Genomic DNA, 27,371 nt, shown 5'->3' with positions numbered 1-27,371 from the left:
CCGGAGATTGCCGATTACCCTCCGCGGAAAGGGTCCTGCATTGCGCGCCAAATGAGTGCCCGCTGGGCTACACCTTGCCACTGTCCAGCAGGTGGTGACCGCCACTGTGCTTTGCGGCTTGGCATCCTGCCACGCTGGCGCCTTTGAAGGAGGGTTCACAGCGCGGGAGCTGGTGTTAGAAAATGAGCTTATCTACGTCTGACCTTTAGTTATACGTTATGACAAAAAAGTGTTCCAGCCGGACGCGGATCACCTCTCAAGACCATCTTGAACAGGCAACCCAGGCTCGTGCTTCGGTCATCCGATATTCTGGAAGCTCCCGGACTCCCCACATAATATCGGTCGGAAGGGATAGGACGAAGGCTACTACCAGTACTGTAGTCCGCGGAATATGGCTTTGACGCAGGCCTGGAGTTTGTCTCTTGTTCATGATACAATTCGCTTGGCAACCACCTCGCAGAAGAAGGCAAAATTCAGGGAAGAGTATGCCGCATCATGTACCGACGCTTTAGCCGGCAGTGGCACTCCGTGTCTGTGATAATCCATCCCCGCAAGCCAAAAGAGCGCCCGCTAGCTTGTGTCATCGTAGCGCCTGCACTGGCATCCACGGCTCGGCCTGAACTAGACTCGCCCAGTGCTAAATAATGGACAGGCTTTGATTGGGCCCATGACGCCCTAGTTCCGATTCCCCAGACTCAAACAAGGATAGGCGCTCCCACCTTGGTTGCCGACGCAGCATCCGGCCGCACTTTCGGACACGCGCAAGACGGGTTGGCAGCGCGGGAGATGGTTTTTCTGCGGGGTACTGTTTATGGCTGCATCATACAAGGAAATGTAGTGCTGCGTTCGATTTGTATATTATAGAGCCATCGCTTCCGTGTCGCCCATCAGCTAAATCGTCAACATCGTTGCTTACAATCCCCCGTCAGCCGCATTTCTCTCTTTCAGCACCCGAGTCGTAGAGATCCACCAGGCTAAAATACGCCTCTTTCATACTCAATCCTTTTCTTCCCTCTTTTACTGCCCCGGCTTCAAGGAAGAACAAAGAACGCGCGGTGCTCGTTCCAAGGCCCCCTACCTGTGTCGGAGTACAGAAAGCATGGCAGTGGTCGAGCTCATCTTTTCTTGGTGGGCTATCCCCGCGGTCGTTGGCGTCTTGATAGCCTCCTACCTCTACGCCTACGCCACTACGAACAGGGAGCTTAGCGACATTCCCGCGCCATGGCCAGCGCAGTTCTCGAATCTCTGGTTGATGAGTGTTGTCCGGCGTGGTAATCGGTACAAGGTCATGGATGAGCTGCATCAGAAACTGGGACCTCTCGTCCGAATCCAGCCCAACCATGTTAGCGTTGCAGACGAGACCGCAATTGCCAGCATCTATGGCCACGGCAACGGTTTCTTGAAAGCGTAAGTTAACTTTCCGGCAGTTTTCTACGGTCTTCTAACAGTCGCAGCGAGTTCTATGATGCCTTTGTGTCGATCCGTCGCGGTCTGTTTAACACGCGCGACAGGGCAGAACACTCGCGCAAGAGGAAGCTTGTGTCGCACACCTTTTCCCCCAAGTCCGTGGGCCAATTTGAGCCGTACATCAAAGCGTGCCTCGAACTATTCGTCCAGCAGTTTGATAAATTGATTGATGAGAGCAGCCACCGCGACGAAACCGGTGCAAAGGAAGCCCATATTGACTGTCTCCCTTGGTTCAACTACCTTGCCTTCGACATCATTGGCGACCTGGCTTTCGGCGCCCCATTCGGCATGCTAGCCACTGGTGTTGACTTGACGGAAGTCAGGGAGTCACCAACAAGTCCTCCCATCTACGCCTCTGCTATTGAGATCCTAAACCGGCGCGGCGAAGTCAGCGCCACCTTGGGCTGCTTCCCGCAGCTCAAGCCCTACGCTCGCTGGCTGCCTGACCCATTCTTTAGCAATGGCCTGGCAGCAGTACAAAATCTGGCCGGCATTGCCATTGCCAGAGTCAAGAGCCGCATCGACAATCCGCCAGACATTGAGCGCAAAGATCTCCTTGCCCGTCTTCAAGAGGGAAGAGACGAAAAGGGCGAGCCACTTGGCCGCGAGGAACTCACTGCCGAGGCGCTCACACAACTTATCGCAGGCAGCGACACGACTTCAAACTCGTCATGCGCCCTACTCAATTATCTCTGCCGCAACCCTCGTGTCTTTGCCAAGCTCCAGGCAGAGATAGACGAGGCTATTCCTGACAACATGTGCGTTCCGTCCCATGACATGGTCAAGGACTTGCCGTACCTCAACAACGTACTCAACGAGACTCTGCGTCATCATTCCACCTCTGGAATTGGTCTTCCGCGCCAGATACCACCCGGCTCGCCTGGCGTCACCATCCTTGGGCACTTTTTCCCCGCGGGAACTGTCTTGAGCGTGCCAACTTATACGATGCACCACTCGAAAGACATTTGGGGCCCAGATGCGGAAGAGTTCCGCCCCGAGCGCTGGGAGGACTTGACACAAAGACAGAAGACTGCCTTTATCCCATTTAGCCACGGACCGCGAGCCTGTGTTGGTAGGAACGTCGCTGAGATGGAGATGAAGCTCATTGCTGCGACATGGGTCAGACGCTACTCTGCAAAGGTACGACAAGGGCCGATGGAGACAAGAGAGGGCTTCCTGAGAAAGCCGCTGGGACTGGACATTGCTTTGGGTCGACGATAAAGGGACTCGCATCAAAGGATAATTACAATCTGTGTAAAGGAATTTTTCGAAATCCAACTCTTTTTCTTACTTTCGCTCTTTCATTTCTTTTATGAATGAAAAAAATGCAGGTCTTTGATGCTTAGATCTTTGATGCATAGGACGATTATCGCCGAGCACAGCCAAAACCGTATCATTGTCTTTGTCGATGGTACACGGCCACAATATGGACCCTCCGGGTTTACACTCGAAAAGGAATATGTACAACGAACAGAGCTCAGTACTGTCCCAAGTTGGAAATATAAGAGTAGAGTACTCTGCAATCCAAAAGTAAAATATCTCCTCATCACAGTCAACTTCCAGTGAGTTTACCCCGATAAATTTCCTCAACCACTCCAAGAACCAACGACTTTTCATCTACTACCAATCCGTAATCAACCACCAACAAGTCACTCATCATGTGCAAAGCCATTTTTGATTTGATGCTATGCAAAACCTGCGAGAACGTCGACCTCTACATGACCAACAGCAACTACTGCCAAGAAGGCTACGGCAAGCACGCGGTGTGCGAAAGCATTAGCCTGGAATCTAAACGGCCCATCGTCAGTCGGGCTCAGCTCAGCCAGCAGGAGTGCCGCGCCTGCAAGATCGCTAGGCAGGGGAGTCCTGGCGCTGCCCCCGGGACGGTGCCCAAGCTGTATGCGCAGCCCGTCGAGCCCTTGATTGAATATTGCCTTTTGCATCGCGGCGGTCACCTAAAGGGCGAAGGCGCGTCTGCGCCGCCACCCAGTGCTTCGATGTCGCAGGGAGAACCGCCCCGTGGAAGTTCCAGTAAGGCAAGGTGGCCGTCGCGCCGCTCGTCGTCGTCTAGTACATCTAGCAGTCAAGCTTCTCAGGGTCATCGCGTTCCTCCTCAATGCCCAAACCCCCCTCCTGCCTCTCAATATCCTTCTAAGCCTCCTGCTCCTGGTGGCCCTCCTCGCCGGCATCCTCCTGGTCCTGGTGGCCCTCCTGGTCCTGGCGGCCCTCCTCGCCGGCATCCTCCTAGTCCTGGTGGCCCTCCTGGTCGGTATGCTCCTGGTCCTGGTGGCCCTTCTGCCGGCGCTCCTAGCCAAGGGTATCCTCATCGTCCCAGACACCCCGCTGACGCCCCTGAGGGTCCCGCTCGCCATGGCAGCTCTCGGGAATCTGGATACCGTCCTGGCTATAGTGAGGATGATCGTCGTCGCGGCGTGACCGTGACTGCTCGCCCTTCCCGCCCTCCTAACTCGAGCGGGTTTGGTCACCCTACCGAGCCTCATAGGTCTAGTCGCCAGCCCAGCTCTAGCGAACCTTCATACCGTCCTGGGTATAGTGAAGATGCTCGCCGTCGCGGCGTAACCGTAAAGGTGACTGAATATCAGTCTCGATCTACTGACCGTTACTCTTCTGACGATGAGCGGGGTTACAGATCGTCTCGTCGCCGAAATACTGGTAGGCGTTAAAGATTTGTTCTTTGAGCCAAAAAGAAAAAAGACACTTCAGTTAGGCCGCACATAACTTCCGTTGTTTTAGCGTCACTGCTAGGTTTTTCTTTTTTCATCTTTCTAAATCAATAGACTAGTTTTGAACCTCGGGTTCCAGTTAATCTTTCATTGCTCTTTCAATTCTGAGATACAAAATGCCATTGTGACGACCATATAGAGCAGATAGACGCATACATCTACTCATCTGCTCTCGAGAGTGGCTCGTTTGACCTCGGAATCCATCTGGTGCTAAGGTTTGGAACGTCTTCAAATGACTTGTCAAAAGGCCACATTGGCCGACGTATCCTGTGATGTCCCAATCTCTCAAGGTCTTGATCAACCCCGCCCGGAGTAAGCCCCAGCATCCAGCCCTTTGCCATATCGTACAGCTGAGGCTCGAGATAGCCAATCTTGACAATCACAATATCAGCTGACCGCGGGTCGAGCTTGAGGTCTGTGAAGTCCTTCTCCTTGTGATACGGCTTGCGGAGCTTGGTCAGAATTGCATAGACGCAGCCGACGCGGAGTACAACCTCTGTCTCTGCATCCTTGTCGCCGTGCTTGATCGAATGGACGCGGCCGGTCATCGTCAGCGGAGGGGCGTGCAGATCATCTACCTCAGCGCCTGCCGTGACAGTGACGTTGGCGCCGACACCTGCAGCCACGGCGACCTCGATGGCCTTGGGACCGGGAACGCTAGCGTAGATGACGGTGTAGCCCGCATCAAGTGACTTGAACTCTGGACGAGCAAGCAGATTTGTCAATCCCCAAGTCACATCGCCGGAGCCGCCTGCTGTCGGGTTATCGCCGGAGTCAGAGATGAAGAACGGTCGATCAAGCGCAGGGGACCTGACGGCGGCGTCGAGGCACTCCGCAAAAGACCCGGTGGGCGCAACAAACTCAAAATCAGCGTGCGCATCCCAGAACAAATTTGCTAGCTTCTCTGCGCCGCGCGACACGGCTTTTGGATCCCATCCTGTGACCACAACGACAGCGCGGTTGCGCGGCTCATCCGCCCACGCATAGCCGACCCAAATAGCAGCGTCAAGAACGCCCTCCGTCGCCTCGACGCCAGGAACAGCAGCGTAGATGTGCTTGGCTGGCTCCATGCGGGTCGAGGTCTGCTCGCCAGGCAGCAAGATGGGGATCGGGACCCAGGCTTTCAGCGGCCGCTTGCCTGGCGAAGACGGGCCGAGAGCTGTGATGAGGTTGCGACAAGCCCGTTCCTTGGTTTCCATGGTGTCTTCGTGAGGAGCCATGCGGTAACACGTAATTAAATCGCACATGTGCGCAAGATCACGAGAGACATTGCCGTGCAAATCCATAGACGCCGAGACGATGACGTCGGGCCCAATGACCTTGCGGATGCGACGAAGCAGATCTGCCTCGGAGTCGTCGAGGTCCTCGACGCACATGGCGCCGTGGATGTCAAACCACAGGCCGTCGATTGGTTGTTCTGCGATGATTTCTTCCAGGCGCTGGACGATTTCTTTAGAAAGAGTCTCATAAGCTTCGCGCGTCACCGTACCACCGGGTAGCGCATGACCGATCAGAGCACCTTTCCAGGTCGCATTACGGCCCACAGGCTGGTCATGATGAAGAAAGGCATATCGCTTGACTATTTCGTCTCCTCTTTGGGGATGAAATGCAGGAGCCAACGTCCGAGACGGGCTGAAGGTTGAGGTCTCGCAGGCGAGGCCAGCCACAGCAATGACCGGCTTCCGAGCCATGTTGATGCAGGGTAGCGTGGAAGTAAAAGGGGTACTATTCAAGTTTGGATTTGTCGTGCGAGCACTTTTGGTAGTCCTTGTTTAAGACGAGTTGTATCCTTCTTAAAGAAAATCCTTTTTAGGTGAAGTATTATTAGCTTCCTTGACGGATGTGTAGATGCCACTCTGTCGTCTCCCTAACGCCCGGGTATTTGCGTCTCACGGAGGCGGGGTGTCGCTGAGCGGGGAGAATGTGGCGGGGAAGACCGCCGGTCCGGCTTATCACCATCCAACATGGTAGTCTGTTATGTAAAATTAACTAATACGCCACGGCTTGCGAGGCCTTCCGTTACCGGAATCCTCGTTGGATGTAAATGCACAAATTACCAAGAAAGAGGTTATTTCGGCTAGGGCACCCGAGGACTTTTCGACAAATCCCTGTATCCGTGGGGGGTTTACGACTATCCTTACTTGCCCCTCCGTAAATGCGGTAGTCCGGCAGTAAGTGGCTGAATAACCGTCGGAAAATTCTTCGGTGGCTTCCAAGCTAGATACAGACTATGTGTGCTCGCCTTATATGCATTTCCGTGATTGATTGTTGGTTCAGTAGGCGCGCCAAAGGCTACCGCATGATGGCATTTCTTTTCCTTTTTTTGTGAAAGGCTAGCTTTGGGCGTAGCTGAGTTACTCTCGAACAAAACAGGTCAAAAGTCGAAATGGGCATATCAATAACCTCCAATTGTATGCGGGCAAAGCTAGTTGGAGCTTGCCTCCTCGATACCCTGAGCTGGCCACACGCTGCTCATCATAGCACGAAGATCACCCCGAGACACGAGGCTGTCGCCCAAGCTGATGCTACTTTCGACGGGATTTATAGCCCTCGATACGGAGACTCACCTTTGATGGGAGCTAGCCTGACACGAATATGTTGGCGACTTCGCTGTATGAAATGACAGAGCTTGTAGCCAAAGTTCCTAGGTGACATGATATAATCGGTACCAGCTCATATTGAATACGCACTGCAGGTAATTTAAAGGCCAAGGCTCAAGGTCGATTTCAACTTTCTATAATACATCTGTACTGAGCACCTCGATCGCTTGCCACTGATATCTGACAGCGGGCGGGCTTTGCAGAATAGATTCTATCTGCATCGCGGTCTGAGTGTCTCGGAAGCGAATTTCACCCCGGCATGCCTCCGGCAGAGTCATCCTAAAGCTCATGAAAGCTTTCGACACACCTGTCATTCTTCATTCCACACTATTTTGTGTGATTCGTTCATCTCACATCGATGATCGCGCGTATAATAGGTCTAGATACATCGAGTTGCATATGTTGTGTGACGCAACACCGTTTTCTGAGTTCTATGTTGACGAAGCGTCTAAGACAATGACCTGGAACATTGCTTTCGGCACTCATCATAATATCTTTTCTTCTGCGTTCAGCCATCAAATTCCTCTGACGTGTCAGCTTTTATTTTCCGCGATGCATCATTTCTCTAGATGCCGAGCAAGGTGTCCAATGCACTCATGCGCGGAGCGTTTGCAGATGACCGTCTTGCCCACACGGAAGTCGAGGTTTCCGGTGATACTACAGGATGAAGTTACATGATACGTCTTTTTTTCTCTAGTCAGGACGTATGAGCTCGAGTAGCCGGGCTACAGTAGGCTGGCCACGATAGGCGGCTTGGATTGCAGCGGGAGACGAAGTTGCCGGTGATGTTGTGCGCTGCAGTTGCATGAAGTGTTTCAGTTGAGCAACAAAATTGTCAATTGTAGTATGGTAGCACTTTGAAACGGGTCAGAATTCCAGGACATCTTGGTAGCTGTCTGCCTTGGGCATTTGTCCACGAAAAAAAAACGACCAATTCTATACTATGAGTGATGTATTTCCCGAGGTACCGCAGGCCGCACATGAGAGGACTACATAAACCGCGAAGGCATCCTACATCAGAGTAATCATCAACCTAAAAGCTCATAATTATCAATAAACTTGCAACATATACTGCATGTCTTTTTAGCAACAATGCACTTCGCTCAGCTCACGACTTCTCTCCTGACTCTGGCCATTGCCGGCTGCGCCGCGATGAGCTCGGATACTGTGGTTGCCAATGTCGAGGAAGTGACTCAGCTCTCTGCAGATACCAACACAATCGCTGTGAAAATCAATCTGCTCAACTTTGCCAGATATGCTCCGGTGCGTATTCTGCCTGTTTGTGGTGGACATGCTAGAGCTGACGTCCTCAACAGCAAGTGGGCAGCAACTTGGCCCAAATAGTCGCAACCGTTACGAAGTATATTGCCGACATGAGTAGAAACGACAAACGCGATCTTGTGGAAGATATTGACGAGCTCACCGAGGGAACCGTCAAGGCCATCTGGCCCAAAAAACGCCAGGCTGCCCCGCCGTTCACCGAGGCGAACCAGCAAGCCATTTGCGACGCCTTTCGAGGTGTAAGTCAGCCACGCAGCAGCAGCAGCTCAACTCTAACATGCCACAGTTTGTGAGAGTTCATGAGGCCCTTTTGGCCACGGTGATTGGCAAGCATGGCCTCCTGAGCCTTATGGGATTCGCGGGGCCGATTGCTACGACACTTCGAGAGCTCGAGGGTGTTGTCGATGTTCTTGCTTTTGGCATCATTGACCTTGTTCCAATTTGCGCCCAGAGCGCCACTCAGGACAAAAATGCTCTGGATCGGTCGCTTAGGGACGCTGTGGACACCTACAACTGAGCCACATTAGGTACTGCGGCCAGCTTGTCAGAGAGACTTGGTGAGTGCTCGAACGGAAACTGGAATGCAAGTAATCGGTGCCAAAAATTGTCCATACTCAATGAAAAGTGCGAGATTTAGTCAAAATTTATCCGACCTCCAGGCGTTCCAAAATTTCTTTTATCTCGTGTGCCCAATCTTTGTAGAACGAAAGATCGCAGCCTGCTCTGGTCCATTTTCCAAAATGGGCATCGCCATTCTCAAACAATATCTTCTAATCGATGACGAGCGCGGGAAGAGTTACTGAGTTATCCCGTGCTCTCTTGCTTGCACTCTGTAGTTCTAAGTTTCCTGATACATAAATGCCCCTGCTGCAGACTGGCGAGAACATCGCCAGTCCAGTGCTACTGTCAAGGTAAGACAAGCCTGCGATAAAGACGAGCCATCAATGCCAGCAGGCCGCAATTATGGTGTTGTCAGAAAACAACAAAGGTTTATTTTCGACAGTACTCCCATGAGTGAGAAAGTCCATCGCATGGCCTGTATTGCTCCAAGACGACGCTATGTAGTAGTAGCTTCGCAAGCGCTTGAATGCCATCATTAGTTGTCACAGTCATAGTACGCTCCACTCGGCAGCAATTTTAGAGGATTTATAGTAAAGACAGACGCAAACGCTAAAAAGGAATCCGCCGAAGCGGCAGTAACATCCTCATCTCCTCTGGCTACTCACCCCCACGTCGTTGACCGCCCTCTGTAAATACGGCTGTTCGGCAGCCTGTGGCTGATCATCCGTCGGAAGGCGTTTCGGCGTATTCCCCAGCAGACAATACCAGACCGTCACTCGGCTCCGCCCACCAAGCTACCCCAGAGATACCAGTGTCACATCGCTTCTTAGACAGGTTGTGGGGTAGTTAAGGGTGATTGCAAGGTATTCATGGGCGCGATAAAAAGCAGCTCCTCGCTCCCTTGTCAGGTGGCAAAATACCGTGGACACAGAACTCGCTTCTTTCCGTCACCGAACATCAAAATGCTGCGATCTGTGCCGACCGGAACATGGATGCCCGCCTGGGTGCCGGAGTCGACTGCACTCCTGTCAGTTCTTCTACTACTGTGCTCCATTGTTCAGTCGACAACGGGAGGCTATGACGGGTCCATGCTCAACGGACTGAATATCCTTCCCTCGTACACAGACTACTTCCGCCTCACGCCAGCTACCAAAGGCCTGAATACAGCGTCTACATTTATCGGCGGCTTTTTTGGACCGATTTTCGCTGGAGTTATTGCCGATCGTCTCGGGCGTCGACCGGCTATTTTCTGGGGAACAGTGGTGACGCTGATTGGCATTATTCTGCAGGGCTCAGCTCAGAACACTGCCATGTTTGTCATTGCTCGCATCATTCTGGGCGCAGGAAGCCAAATTTCTGGCATTGCAGGAATTGTGTACTTGAGCGAAACCTTTCCAAGTCGCTGGAGGACATGGGGTCTTGGCGTAAGTATTGCTCTCGTGGCAATGACTTGCGAACTGCAACTGACGACACCTCAGCTCCTTAACAATTGTTACTACATTGGTGCACTGATTGCAGCGGGAATTACTCTTGGAACCAGCAAGTGGGAGTCCACCTGGGCATGGCGAGCTCCTTCTTTCTTCCAGGCTATTTTCTCCGTCATTTGCTTGCTCTTCCTGCCATTCATTCCGGAATCGCCTCGCTGGCTTGTTGCCCAGGATCGTTACGAGGATGCTCGCATGGTTGTTGCGCTGAGCAATGCAAATGGTGACATGCAGGATCCCGTGGCGATGGCAGTGTACAAGCAAATTGTCGATACGCTCCAGTGGGAAAAGAAGGAAGGTCGCACGATGAGCCCCAAAGAAATCTTCAAGACACCGACCGCGCGAAAGCGTGTATTGATAGGAGGATCCGCTGGACCATTCTCTTGTATCGCTGGCAACATCATCGCAAGCTACTATTTAGGTGATGAGCTGAAGACGGCAGGTATTAACAGTGCAGATGACCAACTGAAGGCAGTAAGTTCTGCACCTCTCCTTCTCGCAATTAAATGTCCCAAGTACTGACCTACCCTCGAATAGAATGTCGTACTAAATATCTGGTGCCTCTTCTGTTGCTTGCTGGGCACCCAGTTGGCCGATGTCTGGGGTCGCAAACCGACGGCGCTGCTCTCCCAATCTTTACTCATCGTCTGCCTATTCGTAATAGGAGGCCTATCCAAAACCTACGCCGATGACAAGCTCGGTGCATCGCAAGGGCTTGTTTATGGCGACGTCGCCGTCATGTTCCTTTTCCAGGGCTTCTACTCAATTGCCTGGACGCCACTTCTCACCCTCTACCCACCCGAGGTCATGGACTACCCGATCCGAGCGAACGGAAATGCATTTTCGAGCTTTGCTTTGAATGGACTGGCGTACGTACTCCTCTCTCTCGACCAAAGCTACGCGATTAACATTTTTTTTTTGACAGACTTTTGCTTGTCTTCGTGATGCCTATTGGCCTGGACAACATTGGATGGAAAATGTACATGATCAATGGATCGTGGGACATCATAACACTCATCTTAATCGTGAGCACGCCAAATGCCGTCAGCCATGCAAAGCTAACTCCTTCCAGGCTGTATTTTGGGTCGAGACCAAAGGGAAAACGTTGGAGGAGATTGACGCACTCTTTGAGGGCGGCGCACATTCAACTGTCCGGAATGTCGAAGACGTTCGCAAGGGACGAGAGATTTTGGACCTCAAGACGATCGAAAATGATTTGCACGAAGAAGTTGGGTTGAAGAACAGATTTGATTAGTGGGAGTGCCTGCTGTTAGCATGAGCCGGCGCATACGCCCCCGGGCGGCACCTAGTGGGTGGCTGAAAGTATATGCTAGCCACATCAAACCACATGCAGATATTGTGAATCATTTGGCATGCCAACCTCCTTTGTCTGGCTCACCCTATCTCATTCAACTCTATCTTTATTACGCCCATAAATCCTATTCCATTACCGCTTTGCCATGCCCGCCACTTCAATATCGCCCCCTCGTGTAGTCTTTGGAAACATCGCTGCCCATAGTTGACATCAATATGGTACTGAAATGGCTAACATATTAGCAGGCTAGGCCCAATAAGACAAAACTTTACGTACTCGGGACTTTTGTGATCGTCTGATACCAGGTTCCCCGCATTCTCTCGGAGATCTCTAAGTGGGCACTCCCAGCTCGACGAGTACGGGCGTGCGAGTTCGGTCGTACCAAACGCCATGAGATGCCGCCGCCGTCGAATCATCATTTTTTTGCCGTGAAAGTACATTCTCATCCACGTTTACGAGGCAGCTTTGACATAGTTTTTGGGCAGCCTAGCGTGGGCTCCGGGCGCTGCCACCAACGCCATGGAACGCTAAAATGAAACTTAGCTGGCCTGCGACTCGTCAGTCTTAAATGCGCGCTTCAATTCCTCCTTGTCTCGCAGCTGAAAGTTCACCTTTCATTAATACTTTTCATTGATATTTTGCCAGTCATCAATTGTTACCGTCACAATGGCTAAAGAAGCCCAAACGACCGATCACGACATAGAGGCGGTCACCCAGGAGATATCTAACATAGAAGACCCCAAATTTCGCGATTTCGAACGAACAAGCGAAGATGGAAATGTCCAACGCGGGCTGAAGAGCCGACACATCCAATTGATTGCCCTTGGTAGGCCTATTTCCCCGAACAAATAACTAGTCCCCGCAATCTTTACTCTTCTTACCGGACTCGACTTTTGTCTGACTTCTATATAGGTGGCACGATCGGCACCGGATTGTTTATCGGATCTGGGGGCGTCCTCGCCGAGACTGGACCAGGTATGTTCTTGCTTTGATGACCGCCTTAGCCCATTTCTAATTGCGGAGCAGCACCGCTCCTTTTGTCGTACTGCATCATGACTGTCCTTGTCGGGATTTTGACGATGGATCTCGGTGAGGTGGCTAGTTACATGCCGATCAAAGGTGTCACAATCCCATATCTGGTGCAGCGCTTCATGGATTCTAGTCTGGCCTTTGCTTTTGGTATGTGCCGCGAATTACCACGGATCAAGGATGCTGTCGCTAACCATTTGATACAGGCTGGAACTATTGGTGCGCGATAGAAGCTCCTCTCTCTGGAAAATGACTAACAAAAGTTGCAGGTTTGCCTATTGCATGATTCTTCCAGCGGAATCGACCGCATCGGCTGTCATCATGGAGTATTGGACGACAACTGTCCCTTCTGCAGTCTGGATTACCATCATTATAGTCGGTAAGAAGCGAGAAGCTGCAGCGATCAATTGTTATAGATCATTAACGGCTTGGCAGTGTGCGTTCTACTCAATCTTATCGCCGTCAAGTACTATGGTGAAGTCGAATTCTGGTTCGCTTCTGTCAAAGTCATCGCTATCTTCGTCCTCCTGATTATCGGCATCGTCATCTTCTTCGGTGGCACTCCAACCCATGATCGAATCGGCTTCCGCTACTGGAATAACCCCGGTGCTTTTAAGCCATTTCTCAAGGGCGGAAATACCGGCAAATTTCTCGCAGTCTGGGATGCTCTGATACGTGCTGGGTTCTCGTACATTCTCTCGCCAGAGATCATTGCCAACACCGCAGGCGAGTGCCAAGCTCCGCGTCGCAACATCCCCAAAGCAGCGCGTCGCTACATCTGGCGCCTTTTGCTCTTTTACGTCGGAGGTGCTTTGGTCATTGGAGTCATCGTTCCATACAACGATAAACGTCTACTTGGCGCCAGCAACGCTTCCGCGAGCCCTTTCGTCATCGGCATTCACAACGCTGCAATCCCTGCTCTCGATCACATTCTCAATGGGGTTGCGCTCACAGCAGCGTGGTCTGCGGGCAACTCGCAGCTATACTCCGCATCCAGAATGCTGTACGGAATGGCCTGCAATGGCAAAGCACCAAAGACATTCCGTCGCTGCAATCGATGGGGAGTGCCGTACATGGCAGTGCTGGCGTCTTCCGTCCTGAGCTTCCTGGCCTATCTCAATCTGTCAAGCAGTGGATCGGATGTATTCGTGTGGCTAACCACCATCATTACCGTCAGCGGCATGATCAACTGGAATATTATTCTCGTCATGTACCTGGTAAGTTTGATTGAGATTTAACACTAGATATGTCTGACTTATTCGCTGCAGAGATTCCGCGCGGCGGTGAAATTGAATGGTATTGGCGATAAGCTACCGTTCAGAAGCCCCTGGCAGCCGTACTCGACATACTTTACGCTTCTTGTGCTCAGTCTCATGTGTATCACCAATGGGTTCGCGGTCTTTTTCCCGGGTCACTTCGACGCTGCCAAGTTTGTAACGTCATACGCGTCTTTCCCAATCTTCCTGATCCTTTACTTGGGCCACCGCTTCTGGGTTGGAAGGAAGAAGCCTTGGATTACACCAGTTACTGAGATTGACGTTCTCAGTGGACTGGAGGAAGTTGAAGAAATAACAGTGCAGGATGTCCCACCAGTTCCTCGAAATCTTCTGGAGAGGTTCTGGTTTTGGCTTTGTTAGCTAGTGCGCTGATGTGGGTGCTGGTTTTGGAGGACACGGCCTTAACAAGTCGTGGGCTGGTAGCGTGGACATTGAAGCTAATGTTTGTCCCACTGACACGAGAGAAATTGAACATAGGAATGCTGAAAACTTTCAAAGAATGAAAAAAAATTTGTGCAAATGGAAATATTAGAAATTAAATTTCTTACATGTGAGAGGGTCGCTTTTCTGTCACTCATGTGGCAGACTAAATCGACAGCACGAACATAGCCGGACGGCGGGAGAAAGACAACATGACTATGCAGCCAAACAAATACATACAAGTCGGGAAATTTTAAACTTTTGCGAGATTAGGAAGTCATACTGGGGCCAGAAACGCTCGATGAAGCATTCCATCTCGTCGGTTTTGGCTCATGCGCCAGAGAGAGTGGATGGCTTGTCAATGTCGGGGGCACCGCCTTCGCTAGCGCAACATCTTGAGGGCGTCATATTTCCATATGCTAAGTTCAAAAATCTTGGCGGGCGCGTGTATGACCATGCTACGAGCCGTGGTGTGCGCCACTGGAAGCGCCAAGCTATGCGCTTGGCCATGGATCCGACAAGGCTTGGCTCCCAACTTTAGTCTCTCTCCCTTGACATGAACAAGAAGCCAAGAAAAGAGCCAAGAACTGAAAGGCTTCGCAGACGTTCCCGAGATATGCTGTCTGTCTGTTGTCGTGGGGAAGAAATGTGGGACAAGACGGTACTGAGCGAATGAATGGAGCAAGTGAGCGAGCTGGATTATTGTTGTGCAATGCTATGAATTGAGATGGTATTTTGCAAAGTAAGCACAATTAGCGATTTCGACCATGTTTGAAGAGTGATTTCGGTGGCTCGGCGCCGAGCAATGCTGCATACGCTACTGCTTTCGGCTGCACTATGATGAAATGGGTGATGGGGATCGCCATCTTGGCGAAAGTCACGACAAGCAATGGCAGCTCCACATCTCTAGGCTACAGAATTCTTTGATCTCTGTTTGGATAGCCAAGTCTGGGGATCTCCATGGGGAAAGCTTTCTTGGGGTGTGATTCAGGTCAGGATCACCCAATCCGACCGCCTGGGATAAGTGAGGGAGCCCTTCGAGTTCTTGCGAGCTCTAACTATAAGAAACAAGCAGGCCCAGCCGAGACAGCTGCAATCTTAACCCTGGGTTGAGCCAACTGATGCAGACGGAAGAGCAGCCAATATGCCGGCGAAAAAGGATGACATTGAGTCCCCATCGGAGGAACACATCTCTACTATTCATGAAGCCAGAGCAAAAACCAATGAGGAATATGGCGAGAGTACCAGGAAGGCTTCTACCGCTGCCCTTCTCCGGAATCCATTGAAGGGCATGACTCAGATAGAGATCTTGGAAGATGTCGACACCTTCATTCGAGAAAGGGGTCTCGAAGAGTATCGTGAAGATTTCCGAAAAGGCGCGCTGGTCGCTCAAGTCAACAACATTCCCGGCGGATTCGAGGATATTGACATGCTCAGCGAACCCGAAAAGGATGTCCTCAGACGTGAGACCACTCACAAGTGGAGTCAGCCTTTTATGCTGTACTTTCTTTGTACGCTCTGTGCTGGCTCTGCAATTGTGCAAGGCATGGATCAGACGGCCGTCAACGGAGCGCAGGTAAGTTTCTGAAAACGGCGGGCTACCTGTCATACAATTACTAAGAGGTGCTGTAATTCTAGGTTTTCTACTACGACGAGTTCAATATCAGGCACCCCATGCTGCAGGGACTCATGAACGGAGCACCATATCTTTGCTCCGCCCTCGTCGGGTGCTGGACGAACCCGTTTCTCAACAAAATTGGCGGTCGCCGCTTCACCATCTTCTTTTCCTGCGCAATGTCCGTCATAACGGGATTCTGGATGGCCGCAGCCGACTCGTGAGTCTTGATTTTGACCTCTCTAAAATAAGTAGGCTTGCTGAAGAAAGCTACTAGGTTCGCAAATCTGCTGGTTGCTCGATTCTTTCTGGGATTTGCCGTCGGCGCAAAATCTAGCACCACACCGGTCTACTCGGCTGAATGTACCCCGAAAACAATCCGCGGTGCATTGACAATGATGTGGCAGGCAAGAAACAACTCTTCAGAACTGTCCCAAGTACCGCAACTAACAAAAGACGATAGATGTGGACAGCATTTGGCATCTGTCTCGGCTTTGTCGCTTCAGTGGCTTTCCAGTACACCGATTTCCTTGGTGTCAACTCTCAGTGGCGCTGGATGCTGGGCTCGACTGCTATCCCGCCTCTGGTTGTCATGCTCCAGGTCTATCTCTGTCCAGAAAGTCCGCGTTGGTACATGGAAAAGGGAAAGTACCCACAGGCTTTCCAGTCCATGTGCCGCCTTCGCAACCATCGTATCCAAGCGACGCGGGATATTTACTACGCACATAAACTTCTCATTGTGGAGCAAAAAGAACGCGCCGGCCGTAATCTCTTTAAAGAATTCTTCCTTGTTCGCCGTAACCGGAGAGCAGCCCAGAGCGCCTGGTTCGTCATGGTAAGAACCCCCGTCACCTCATGCAAATATGCATCCGCCCCCCTTGTGCAATCATTTTTACTAATAGTCAATGTAGATTCTACAACAATTCTGTGGCGTCAACATTATCGCTTACTACAGTACTTCGATCTTCGAGTCTGCTAATTTCTCGCGTCCGAACGCCCTTCTGATATCGATGGGTGGTGGGCTGATCAACTGGCTCTTTGCGATTCCTGCAATTTATACCATCGACACCTTTGGCCGCAGGAATTTGCTTCTGGTTACTTTTCCGCTAATGGCAACTTGCATGTTCTTCACCGGCTTCTCATTCATGATTCCAGAAGGTACAGCCAGGCTAGCATGCATTACCTTGGGTCTATACCTCTTCATGGTCGTCTACTCTCCGGGCTTGGGGCCGGTTCCTTTTACTTTCAGCGCTGAGGCCTTTCCCCTGCACATTCGAGATATCGGAATGTCGTCGAGCACTGCGATCACCTGGGGGTTCAATTTCATCCTCAGCTTGACGTGGCCGCAACTGGTTGTTTCCTTTGGTGACACGGGTGCGTTTTGCTGGTACGGTGCCTGGAACATTTTCGGGTGGGTCTTTGCGTATTTCATGTTGCCAGAGACGAAGGGTCTTACACTGGAAGAGTTGGATGGCGTATTCAGTATGAGGAACAGGGAGCATAGCAGCTACTATTTCCGCAAGTTGCCTTGGTACGCCAACAAGTATGCGCTGCGGCGTGACGTTGCACCTTTCCCGCCTCTGTATGAGTTCGAAGAGAATCGACACGCGAGTGGCGATTCATCCCCAGACATCGCGGAGAAGTCAGCAGCGGCTTGAGTTCATCTCGAGAAAGGATGTCAAGGCTGCTGGCTTGTCGCTATCACTTTTATTTTCGTTATTACCTTTTTTCTCTAGTTGGAAAGTATTGTTCAAAATTCATCAGTGTGCTAGGTAATTAAATCTTGATTGTTCTGCAGTCCAATCATTCATGATCCATGACGCTCATCCGAATACCTGCGTGCGGACACTGTCAGCGCACATGTAAGTGACAAAGAGGTTTTACAATTTAATAAATATGAATAAAGGCCCTTGACGCAGCAAAGCTGTATGCTTGGAGAGCAAAAACCTCTCCGTCTTTTACTATCTGCATTTTGATTGTCTTTTCAACCTCTTTCTCGGGTACAAGCTGGTCGGTGTGAAGGCCCGTAGCTGGCTGGCCGATCTCGCTGCCTTAATAGTGGCCCAAGCTACGCCGATCCCCGCCATCCGTACCTGTGTGTTTTCTTGGTCTGTGCCAACTTCACCTGTGATTCTTTCTCTTGGCATACCATTCGAACACTGCTCTCTCGGCATGAGGTCTTTACGAACAATATCCGTCGTTGGGTGTCACTCGGAGGGAGAAGTGGGAGACGTCATCATCGGCGGCGTGCTCGACGTGCCCGGCAAGACCATGTATGAGAAGCTGGAACATTTCCTCACCAAGAAGGATGACTTGCGACAGCTTTTGTTGAATGAACCCCGCGGGCGCTCTTCGATGAACACAAACCTTGTCCTGCCGCCATGCGACCCTCGCGCCGATGCGGGGTTCCTCATCATGGAGAGTGAAGAATACGCACCAATGTCAGGCTCAAATACAATTTGTACTACGACAGTTCTGCTGGAAACCGGAATGCTACCGATGAAAGAACCCGTCACTCAACTGAATCTCGACACTGCCGCTGGTCTCATTGGTGTCACCGCTCAGTGCAAGAATGGCAAGTGTCAGTCGGTCGCCTTTGACAATGTCCCAGCCTTTGTGGCTGCTCTGGACCTCAAAGTCAATGTGCCTGGCCTTGGCGAAGTCATAGTCGATGTCGCCTGGGGCGGCATGTGGTATGCTCTGGTTGAGGCATCTGCTCTCGGGCTTAGCATCGCAAACGAGCATGGGCCTCAGCTCGTCGAGCTTGGAGAGCGCGTGAAGCGCGCAGTCCAGGCACAATACACACCAGTTCATCCAGAGAACCCATCGATAAAGGGTGTTAGCATAATTGTCATCACAGAACCCGTTGAGGAGGGGCAAGATTGCAAGATTGCGAAAAATACCGTCGTTGTATCGCCTGGTCGTTTCGATCGCAGCCCGTGCGGAAGTGGAACTTGTGCCAGAATGGCGGTGATGCATGCGCGGGGCCAGCTCAAGGTTGACGAAACTTTCCGCCATCGCAGTATCATTGGAACGGAATTCATCAACCACATTCGCGGGACTACAAAAGTTGGTGACTACGATGCTGTGTTGCCGACCGTCCAGGGGCGGGCGTGGATCACCAGCTACAAGCAGATTGTGCTCGATCCCGAGGATCCGTTTCCCACGGGGTTCCGGGTAGGGGATCAATGGCATGTATCACAGGAGCCAAGATTACAAGGAGAATAAGTTTGAGCGATGCTCAATTCCCGCAAATAACGAGGTGGAGGAATTGGGAAAATCGTGCCAGACATCATATTACATCTCTTGCGTGTAGTCAGGGTGATAATCTATCCAAAAGATTAGGTCTTCAGTGCCGAGTGAAGCGCTGGGTTTCTCTCGATTGTGTACCATCTCCCAGGGGGCCATGCAAAAAATGCGAGAAGCAGTGCCAGGGCTATTAAAGCCGGGCGAGACGACCGCGTGTGGCGAAAGACAAGCGAATTTGTCCGTATCGTTTCAACATCGTGTCTGAGAAAGAAACCTGGCGGAGAAGGTGGGCGCACATTGTTCTGCTTGCTGGTTTCTCGGCGCTTACCGCCTCACCTCCAATGATGGATGTGGTCGTCAAAAGGCAAGCATTTTAGGCTCGCGTCACATTCTTGGGACGGTGCGTGCAGCGTCTCGATACACATAGAACGTCGCAATCTTCTACGCAACATCGCGCCAATAACTCTTGGCTGTTTAAGCTTCCTGGAAAAGCACGGGTATAGATGCTGTCGCTTAATACTCGGTGCGAAGACGGAGTTTAACAGTGTATCAAACCCTTGCAGGAAGCCAGTCGCAATAGTTGTGGCCATGCAGGTCTTACCCACCTCCGAGTCCGCACCCCCTCTCTACTTTTTGCTTCGCATCCCTTCTCTTAATAAGGCTGTAACTTGGAAAGTCTTCACATAAAGGACTCGTGATTTGGACTTGCCAAAATGACAGTTAGGTTTGAAAGAAAATGTTGTATGTCAAATTCCTCTCTCCATAACAGCGGCAGAACCGATTATTCACTGCTTAGACGGCATCCCTTACCTCAAGTATCAGCATGTGTTGACAATCTTCACTTCCATCTCAATTATACTCACATGTACGCACGGGTACTACGATTCGCTCCCAAAGTACCATGACCTGTAGGTCCTGTGTACTCAGCAGCTGACGTTTGCAGCTATTAAGATAGCAGGATACACAACGGGGGGGATGAGCGGGCTGTATCTCATATCTTTGACATACCGCAAGAGGGTGCCGATTTTGCACACCAGAACGCGGCAGTGGTGAACAACAATATGCCGACAATTTTTACTGATCTGGCCCACAACTCAAGTCTCGAGGTGAGCGCTTCTTATTTTGGGCTATGCGCCAAATCTTCCTCCATTGCCAGCGGCTGGATCTGCTCGAGCAATGCTGCCGATATTGCTGCCAGCATCATACAAGCAAAAAAAGGGAACACAACGTCAAAAAATGACACTCTTGCTGATGATCCACTCAACTTGATACACTTGGCCAGCAAATTTCGCAGTGATGTTGTTTTTGTCGGTTTGCAGTGAGGACCCTGGACACGCAATCTCTACTAAACTCGACCCGTTGACCAATCTTTGCGAGCAGGTTTATTTCAGTCATCCTAGGCGGTGTACTTCTTTGCTTTATTTCCAATTTCGAAAGCTGGTACGAGGAGGACGAAGGCTCAGATTGTTGAATCGTGTTGCAAAGCGAATGACATAAAGGGTTGGCAGTGATTTCTATCTTTTGCATTAAATACTGTTCCATTGCAATTCCTGGTGCCCGCCCGGGCTTGGTCATTGTGACTGAAAGCGCGAAGCTAAGATAAAACGAAGGCTTTCTTAACACGAAGCTGTGGACAAGGAAGCGCGTCTTTCAATATTTTCTCTCTCTTTTAAATAGACTCGGGATTCGAACCTCGCGACGAACTTAAAGTCGGCCCGCGATGCCCGGAAATAGAGCCCCCTCGCCACCAAGCCCAGTAGCATGGGCAGCGTTAACATAATCGTTATAGCAGTTTTGATGGTAGTGGACAAGTACGACTTCCAAACAGTGATGATGACAATGCAGCACACAGAGATCACTATCCCGATCAACACGAATGATCCGCTCAGCGGCCTCGCTAGGGACCTGATCGCACGCAGCCCTTTTGCGACGAGATCCAAATTAAATGCAATGGCAGTGAATGTAATAGAAAGACCCATTCCTACAGCCACGGTGAACAGTAAGTAAACCATGCGTGGGCTTAGGCAAGATCGGGGGACGTACACATGTATTTGACCACGTATGCCAGTGGCAGCTTGCCATTCTCTGCAACCTGCAGTTCGTCAATGTTGATGGCGAAGAAGGCTGCCATGAACGAAATAGGAAGCTATTGCTACATCAGTTTCAAGCTGGCAATCAAAGTGGCCGAGCTGTACTGACAAAGAAAATTGTAACGACTGTAAATAGAACAATCGCTTTCCCTTGGCGAGCTGTTTCTCTAGCTTGTTGCGCTACCGCAGCGGCTTCGAGCTGGCTAGCGTGCTTCTACTTTAGATCTGTGATGCGGTAAAACTTTTTTTGTCAGCCAGAAGAATAAAATTGACTTTGCTGTATGCGTTCGATCTCACAAATGTTTCTGCCTTTTTGGCCGATCGCTCCATTGCGTCAATACGAGCCAAGTGACTCTCACGAACGCTAGCATCGACCGAAAACAAAGACAACGTTGAACCATTTGTTTCCGAAGATTCTGACGTCCGACGTGCTTGAAACTTGTTTAGCGAGCTTAGGATGCCTCCTTGATCTTCAAGAACAGCTTTAAATATCTTTAGTTCGTCTATGATATCAGCAATCTCGATCAGACTGGCGATCTCTTGCGTGATTTTACACAGTGCTGAGTTTTCAACGGCATCGAGGACTTCTTTAAGACACTGTGCTCCTTTACCAACCTGTCAATCTATCGTTAGCCAAACAAGCATGTAAAGCATCGTGGCACTTGCCAAGTTCGTGAGACATTGCTCGAAAACTGACATTCGTCGGGAACATTGTGCGGGTCAAATGCATCAACGCAACACGAGGCGACAAGGCTCGCCAAATCGTGAACAGACCGTATGGGCAACCGCTTGAGGTTTTTCAAATGCATCAAAATGCTCTGGTGAATGTCCATCCGATCATCAGTCAAACCGGAGGTCTTGTTCTGTCTCTTCTTGAAATCCAAGGTGGCCGACTTGTATCCGCGATATTGTCTTCGCATTTCTTGGGCAGACCGCGCGAGTTCCATGATGCTTGAATGCAGCTGCGTCCATAAAACGTTTAGTGGCAGGTGGCAAGGATTGTAGGTGCGCTTAACATACTGGGCCGGAGGCCGTTGCTCTCCTCAGCTGTGAACCTTGCTCTGGAGCGGCTGGTTGCTGTGAAAAGCGTAGCAGCCATCTCAATGTATGATGAGGTTGTGCCGGAGCCTCTTCAAGCTGGACTCCGGACTCTTTTCTGTTAGCATAGCATCCCATTGCAGCGGTGCGCACGTAACCAAGGTATCTATGGAAACATGTTAGCTGCGTACGCGACTAGCATTCTTCGCGCTAGGCTGTTCTCACTGTTTTCTAAAACCCACACCCAAAGTTGATCCACCATGAATATCTTGGGCTCTTGCTGTTTCTCCTTTGTGTATCTGTAAACAACTTGGTCGCCATCACGCTCGCCAATGCTCCCAAGATGAGAGTACTTATACTGATCTAGGGTCCGCCGTGGCTGAAAGCCGTGGTCGTCGATATGTCTGCCGGCCATATAACCCAGAATCAGATCTTCATGAAGATTTGTGCTGGTAAGAGGGTCACTTCTCTTTTGCCGCTTTCTCATCTGCTCAGAAACAGTTGCAGGAATAGATACCTCGGAAGGCGACAACCAGCGCTTACCACGGGTTCTTAGAACTGTTGGAGGAAACGTCTTGAAACTTTTGGTGTCCCACTGCTCCATTTGAGGATATGGAGATGGCACATTCCCTGTGGTCCAAGCCCTGGAAATATTGGCACCGCCATACTCTGCAAGGCCGAAAGGAGACATTGCACAGACTGCCTGATCCTCACGATGTCCATTTATTAGAGACACAACCGATGACAACCGCATTCTTGGACTTCTGCTTGCCGTCGGCACCTCAGGAGCATTTTCTGTATCACAGCCAGTATCATAAGTCACAGGCTCTCGAGTTGGCGGAATAGTGTGAGTGCGTGGCTTGGCTGTTTCAATCGCTCGTGACATCGGCCGAAAGGATTCAAATGTTTCGAAATGTAGAAATGGCAACTGCGGCAAAGCGGATTAGTAGTGATTTGCCAAGCCGCAGATAATATATGTACCACCAGCACGACCGCATCTTCTTTTGTATCATCACCCAAGGTACTGTCCTATGTTGTAAAAGTGTCAGCGCACGTGGCATTAATGTCAACGATGTGTCCCACGTAAAGGAAAACTTATCTTACTGGAGAGCAGAACGATTTCAGGAATGTCTCACCATTTGCTGCACTTTTGCTGTTTCCCTGAAGACTAGCAAAATTTAATTGGCTCCTCGCGGACTGGCTCAGTCTTGGCAACTTCATTCGTCGTTTCGCAATCTGGGGGCTGTCGTTTTCCGCCTTCAATCGAGTAATGAGATGCTCTGCCCAAGTAAGATTATTCGCAGGAATATGGTACCAAGTAAAGTCTGGCTCTTCCAGCATACGAGCGTCTTCCCTTGCTGACTTTAGTAGAGCCACTGGACCATCACCGTATAAGACTGTGTGCACCGACGCCGTGATGGGCAGGCGTACTTCCGCCCCGTCACCGAGATAGAAGTCAACCATGGTAATATCGAAACCGCGACAGGCTCTCTGCTTGCGCAGGTCGTCTTCGGATGGCGGCATTATTAATTGTAGCGCTTCATTTTTTTTAGGCTTGAATTTTGCCTTCGAAGTGGTTATGCTAGGGCCTTCGATAGGGCCCTGTATTTGTAGCGCTTGGAGCATGGCGGGATTCCGAATTGCGAGATCCCGCGAGGCGAGTATGGAACTCCCTCGGATTATAATGCTAGCCCCTCGTCGTAGCAAAAGCTTGGCTAGGTCAACATTGTCGGCTTAAACAGCAAGAAACAAAGGCGTGTTCCCTTCGGCGTCGGCCTTGTCGATATTGGCACCGTACTTAAGCAGCAGCGCAGCCATGTCCAAGTGACCCTTTCGGCAGGCGGCGAGAAGAGGGCTAGAGAATTTTGCCTTGGACGAGTCCGCATCGGCTTCTAGATTCAATAGATACTTTGCAATTGAAATGTTGCCTTTGCCGGCTGCTATGATGAGCGGTGTTTCCCCATTGCCATTGAGAAGTTCTGTGACTGCGCCTGCGTCCAGGAGAAGTTTGAGAATGTCTTGGCTCTCACTATGGACCGCAGTATGTATGGGAGCATCCCGAAGCGCGGGCATGTTGGGATTTGCGTTGTGCTTCAACAACATTCGAACCAATTTCGTATTGCCAGCTTCCACCGCAATATGTAATGGAGTCTTGCCGTCCAGTCCGTCATTCACGTCGAGTTTGGCCCCATCTTCAACGAGCAACTGCGCTATATCGAGGTGTTTGTAGTGAGCTGCAACCTGCAGAGCTGTCCAGCCATTCTCCATGTGATGCAACGCGTGCCTCGAACGCCGAGCCTGCTTTTTGATGCAACGCTAAGATGACCGTCGCACTGCATTGGATGCAACTATGGGCGATGACTTGTCGCCCACTTACTTCGGTGGCTGCCTATTTTGGATGACGATCGCCGTCCGCCACCACGATATAATTGACTTCCGCCACGGTGAAGCCTCCGCACTCAGTTCTCCGCCTCGCGCAGCCAACCCTGTGACCGGTCGCTTCGCTCTCGCTGACATAGAAATTGCAAATTTCCCATCTACCTGCGTCTCAGGTACTAAAAAAGTCTTCAAATTGCGTACGTTCGAATACCGACTACAGAATGCGCTTCCTTGCAGCTCTGGCAGCTCTCATCCCATTTGTTGCCGCCAGTGGTGGTGATGTGGTTGGCCGTATTCCCGACCATGTCAACCATGAAGCATATTGGCGAGATGCCGGTAACAAAGCGGGCAAGTCCGTGTGCTTCGTGCCTCCGGATGGCAATGGAGGCGACGATGCGCATGCCATCATGCGTGCCTTAAATCACGACTGCAGAAAACACAGCATCGTTGTCTTCCCCGGGCCTGTCTACAATATCAAGAGCAACATGACCACCCTCAATATGGAGGATGTTTACATTCATCACTTTGGTCGCTTCCTCTGGAGCACTGACATTGACTATTGGCTGTCAGTGTCGATGCCAGTAGGTTTTCAGAATCAGAGCACAGTCTGGTATTTTGGCGGTGACAAAATTACCGTTGATGGCCACGGGACAGGAACCCTCGACGGGAATGGTCAGGTTTGGTACGACTGGGCTAAGGGTGAAGGAAACCTTCCACATCGCCCGATGATGATCAACTGGCGCAATTTGACCAACTCGAAAGTTCTTGGCCTGCGTTTCGTGCAGAGTCAAATGTGGACGATGGCCGTCACCTACTCGAAGCGCCTCGAATTCACAGACATTTACGTCAACAACACATCAACGAGCAAGTGGAGCACCCTGAATACGGACGGTATTGACACAATTTACTCGGACGACATCACCTTACGGAGGTGGCGCATCAAGAGCGGCGACGACGGCGTCGCACTCAAGGGCAATTCGAGCAATATCCGCGTGTTTGACACCGAAATCTACGGCGGCCAGGGTCTTGCCATCGGCTCGGTCGGACAATACAAAGACCAATACGAACACGTTACAAATTTTCTGGCCAAGAACGTCACTCTCTACGACACGACCTACGCCATCTATCTGAAAACTTGGGGCGGCGACTCCAAGGGCTACCCCCCCAACGGAGGCGGCGGCGGCCTGGGACTGATGTCGGGCATCGTACTTGAAGACATCAAGCTTGAAGGTGTACGCAAGTATCCTCTTTTTGCGTGGCAGTGCGAAAACTACGAGGGTGGCCTCGGCAAGGACTGCCAGTCGTCGAAATTCCAAATGCACGACTTCACAGCCAGTTCTATCAGCGGTTGGGGCACGCAGGACGTGGATCATGCTGGGTGGTTTCAGTGCAGTGCCGCAGCAGGAGGCTGCAGTAACTTTACCGTCTCCGACGTCCATGTTACTCGGGGAAGAGGTGGTGACGAGCTCAAGTCGTGGCACTGCGAGAACATGCACGACCACGTTGGTTTTGAGTGCACTGATTGAGTAAATGTCGAGTGGGATTATGGGATTAGGTTCGAGCTGCAGCAGAGAAATAATTCATAGGGTTTAGTTCAGCGGCTGATGAGCGTTCACCGACTCTCTTGAGCGATGCTGTGTTACTGGGCAGGCGATGGAGCAGTGTCGTCCACTATGTGTTGCTTTAAACGAAGGCAGAAGAGTAAATTAAGCCGATGACAAGAAAACACAAGACCAATAGTTCGTGTACTCAGCTGAAGTTTTATGCCGTTTACTTACCTGCTTAAGCGGTGTCCAAGTTTGTAGCCCGCATGGTTACGCCGTCGCTGTAACCCAATCAGTGATGCAGCCCTACTTACGTACAGTAGCAAACTACCGTGCGCCTACATCACTGTAATAAGCTCGCGGGGTGAAACGCACCCAAAAGAAAACATTATTCTCGGCAGCCAGCGCATTCGCGTTACACAAGCAGCCACCCTACATATACTAGGTTGCATCCTTGCGGGACTTGCTGTGCAGCTACAGCTCCGATACCTCGCATCCTCACACTATTCATCTGCCAGCCATGCCAAAGGATCCGCACAAGAAGAGAAGCCAGAGTGAAGCACCCAGGAGCTCAAAGCTCTTTCACTCGACCGACCGTCCAAGCCGGTCAAGCCGAGACGCCCCGTCCGCCAGCTATGGTCACCCGTCGCATAGACCCTCGCGCCTATCTCAGGTCACAAATGCGGCCGATATAAGTGACGTTGACGCCCAGGCCGAGGTTCTCAGCTCCCTGCGCTTCTCGCCAGAACTGTCATCAGTCCCGCTCTCATTCGACACAATCTCTGCTTGGATCAAGCAGGGCGGGCAACTGGAATCGTTGGACGACACGACACTCGAGATGCTACTGTCTCAGTACATTGGGCCGAAAGGTGGGCGACCACAAAGGCAGAGATTCCAAGCCCCCACGGTGGTCCCTCCGCCCGCGCCCATGCTAGAGGAAGAGGACGAGGAAGATGGTGGGGTCCCTTTAAGTCAGCCGCCATCGCCCTCCAGTCGGCACAGGAACAAAGGTAGAGGTCGGGCTCGATAGCCGTCTCTTGTCTTGTCCGCGGCGTTTTGGTCATTTGGTCCGGTGCGATCCACCCACTCAACATGTACAACACCATATCAAGTCTACGGGTCTTTGTTAATCGTTTTCCGCGTCCACTCCATCGCCTATTTTATCTCAGATCTATGGACTGAAGAGCAAGAATAAAGCGGAGCGGGGATCTCAATCCTCGATTTTGCACGAAATACGAAAAGCAAGTTTTATGCAAGCACGTCAATGTCATTAAATTC

At 51.1% G+C, this 27,371-nt stretch overlaps 14 protein-coding genes across 14 annotated transcripts; 10 read left to right on the top strand and 4 right to left on the bottom strand.

Moving 5' to 3' along the window:
* Nucleotides 1-1,099: 1,099 nt before the first annotated feature.
* LMH87_000366 (uncharacterized protein) lies at nt 1,100-2,688 on the top strand (the record flags this gene model as incomplete). The annotated part of the gene is made up of 2 exons (XM_056198258.1): nt 1,100-1,407; nt 1,455-2,688. 2 exons carry the CDS (start codon nt 1,100-1,102, stop codon nt 2,686-2,688), a joined length of 1,542 nt encoding a protein of 513 aa, XP_056055225.1.
* Nucleotides 2,689-3,125: 437 nt separating this feature from the next.
* LMH87_000365 (uncharacterized protein) lies at nt 3,126-4,151 on the top strand (the record flags this gene model as incomplete). The annotated part of the gene is made up of 3 exons (XM_056198257.1): nt 3,126-3,498; nt 3,548-3,876; nt 4,056-4,151. The coding sequence occupies 3 exons, from the start codon at nt 3,126-3,128 to the stop codon at nt 4,149-4,151; spliced, it is 798 nt and encodes a 265-aa protein (XP_056055224.1).
* A 218-nt stretch (nt 4,152-4,369) lies between these two features.
* On the bottom strand, nt 4,370-5,902 carry LMH87_000364 (uncharacterized protein; the record flags this gene model as incomplete). The annotated part of the gene is made up of 1 exon (XM_056198256.1): nt 4,370-5,902. One exon carries the CDS (start codon nt 5,900-5,902, stop codon nt 4,370-4,372), a length of 1,533 nt encoding a protein of 510 aa, XP_056055223.1.
* Nucleotides 5,903-7,903: 2,001 nt separating this feature from the next.
* On the top strand, nt 7,904-8,609 carry LMH87_000363 (uncharacterized protein; the record flags this gene model as incomplete). The annotated part of the gene is made up of 3 exons (XM_056198255.1): nt 7,904-8,074; nt 8,128-8,331; nt 8,379-8,609. 3 exons carry the CDS (start codon nt 7,904-7,906, stop codon nt 8,607-8,609), a joined length of 606 nt encoding a protein of 201 aa, XP_056055222.1.
* A 1,006-nt stretch (nt 8,610-9,615) lies between these two features.
* On the top strand, nt 9,616-11,392 carry LMH87_000362 (uncharacterized protein; the record flags this gene model as incomplete). Its single annotated transcript, XM_056198254.1, has 5 exons — nt 9,616-10,077; nt 10,132-10,611; nt 10,675-11,006; nt 11,063-11,162; nt 11,210-11,392. 5 exons carry the CDS (start codon nt 9,616-9,618, stop codon nt 11,390-11,392), a joined length of 1,557 nt encoding a protein of 518 aa, XP_056055221.1.
* Nucleotides 11,393-12,118: 726 nt separating this feature from the next.
* On the top strand, nt 12,119-14,118 carry LMH87_000361 (uncharacterized protein; the record flags this gene model as incomplete). The annotated part of the gene is made up of 7 exons (XM_056198253.1): nt 12,119-12,278; nt 12,365-12,427; nt 12,479-12,631; nt 12,688-12,700; nt 12,751-12,860; nt 12,917-13,698; nt 13,750-14,118. The coding sequence occupies 7 exons, from the start codon at nt 12,119-12,121 to the stop codon at nt 14,116-14,118; spliced, it is 1,650 nt and encodes a 549-aa protein (XP_056055220.1).
* A 1,204-nt stretch (nt 14,119-15,322) lies between these two features.
* Nucleotides 15,323-17,451, top strand: LMH87_000360 (uncharacterized protein; the record flags this gene model as incomplete). Its single annotated transcript, XM_056198252.1, has 5 exons — nt 15,323-15,754; nt 15,817-16,013; nt 16,071-16,200; nt 16,257-16,628; nt 16,705-17,451. 5 exons carry the CDS (start codon nt 15,323-15,325, stop codon nt 17,449-17,451), a joined length of 1,878 nt encoding a protein of 625 aa, XP_056055219.1.
* A 514-nt stretch (nt 17,452-17,965) lies between these two features.
* Nucleotides 17,966-19,021, top strand: LMH87_000359 (uncharacterized protein; the record flags this gene model as incomplete). The annotated part of the gene is made up of 1 exon (XM_056198251.1): nt 17,966-19,021. One exon carries the CDS (start codon nt 17,966-17,968, stop codon nt 19,019-19,021), a length of 1,056 nt encoding a protein of 351 aa, XP_056055218.1.
* Nucleotides 19,022-19,755: 734 nt separating this feature from the next.
* LMH87_000358 (uncharacterized protein) lies at nt 19,756-20,442 on the top strand (the record flags this gene model as incomplete). The annotated part of the gene is made up of 6 exons (XM_056198250.1): nt 19,756-19,783; nt 19,839-19,907; nt 19,986-20,059; nt 20,142-20,148; nt 20,325-20,360; nt 20,423-20,442. The coding sequence occupies 6 exons, from the start codon at nt 19,756-19,758 to the stop codon at nt 20,440-20,442; spliced, it is 234 nt and encodes a 77-aa protein (XP_056055217.1).
* A 497-nt stretch (nt 20,443-20,939) lies between these two features.
* Nucleotides 20,940-21,462, bottom strand: LMH87_000357 (uncharacterized protein; the record flags this gene model as incomplete). Its single annotated transcript, XM_056198249.1, has 4 exons — nt 20,940-21,023; nt 21,086-21,188; nt 21,242-21,258; nt 21,430-21,462. 4 exons carry the CDS (start codon nt 21,460-21,462, stop codon nt 20,940-20,942), a joined length of 237 nt encoding a protein of 78 aa, XP_056055216.1.
* Nucleotides 21,463-21,739: 277 nt separating this feature from the next.
* LMH87_000356 (uncharacterized protein) lies at nt 21,740-22,432 on the bottom strand (the record flags this gene model as incomplete). The annotated part of the gene is made up of 5 exons (XM_056198247.1): nt 21,740-21,747; nt 21,830-22,094; nt 22,153-22,202; nt 22,283-22,336; nt 22,396-22,432. The coding sequence occupies 5 exons, from the start codon at nt 22,430-22,432 to the stop codon at nt 21,740-21,742; spliced, it is 414 nt and encodes a 137-aa protein (XP_056055215.1).
* Nucleotides 22,433-23,904: 1,472 nt separating this feature from the next.
* Nucleotides 23,905-24,438, bottom strand: LMH87_000355 (uncharacterized protein; the record flags this gene model as incomplete). Its single annotated transcript, XM_056198246.1, has 1 exon — nt 23,905-24,438. The coding sequence occupies one exon, from the start codon at nt 24,436-24,438 to the stop codon at nt 23,905-23,907; it is 534 nt and encodes a 177-aa protein (XP_056055214.1).
* Nucleotides 24,439-24,770: 332 nt separating this feature from the next.
* On the top strand, nt 24,771-26,075 carry LMH87_000354 (uncharacterized protein; the record flags this gene model as incomplete). Its single annotated transcript, XM_056198245.1, has 1 exon — nt 24,771-26,075. The coding sequence occupies one exon, from the start codon at nt 24,771-24,773 to the stop codon at nt 26,073-26,075; it is 1,305 nt and encodes a 434-aa protein (XP_056055213.1).
* Nucleotides 26,076-26,613: 538 nt separating this feature from the next.
* LMH87_000353 (uncharacterized protein) lies at nt 26,614-27,123 on the top strand (the record flags this gene model as incomplete). Its single annotated transcript, XM_056198244.1, has 1 exon — nt 26,614-27,123. One exon carries the CDS (start codon nt 26,614-26,616, stop codon nt 27,121-27,123), a length of 510 nt encoding a protein of 169 aa, XP_056055212.1.
* Nucleotides 27,124-27,371: the final 248 nt, after the last annotated feature.

The sequence above is a fragment of the Akanthomyces muscarius genome, chromosome 6 (genome assembly GCF_028009165.1).
Source record: "Akanthomyces muscarius strain Ve6 chromosome 6, whole genome shotgun sequence".
Lineage (NCBI taxonomy): Eukaryota > Fungi > Ascomycota > Sordariomycetes > Hypocreales > Cordycipitaceae > Akanthomyces > Akanthomyces muscarius.
This window is presented reverse-complemented; position numbering and strand designations above follow the sequence as displayed.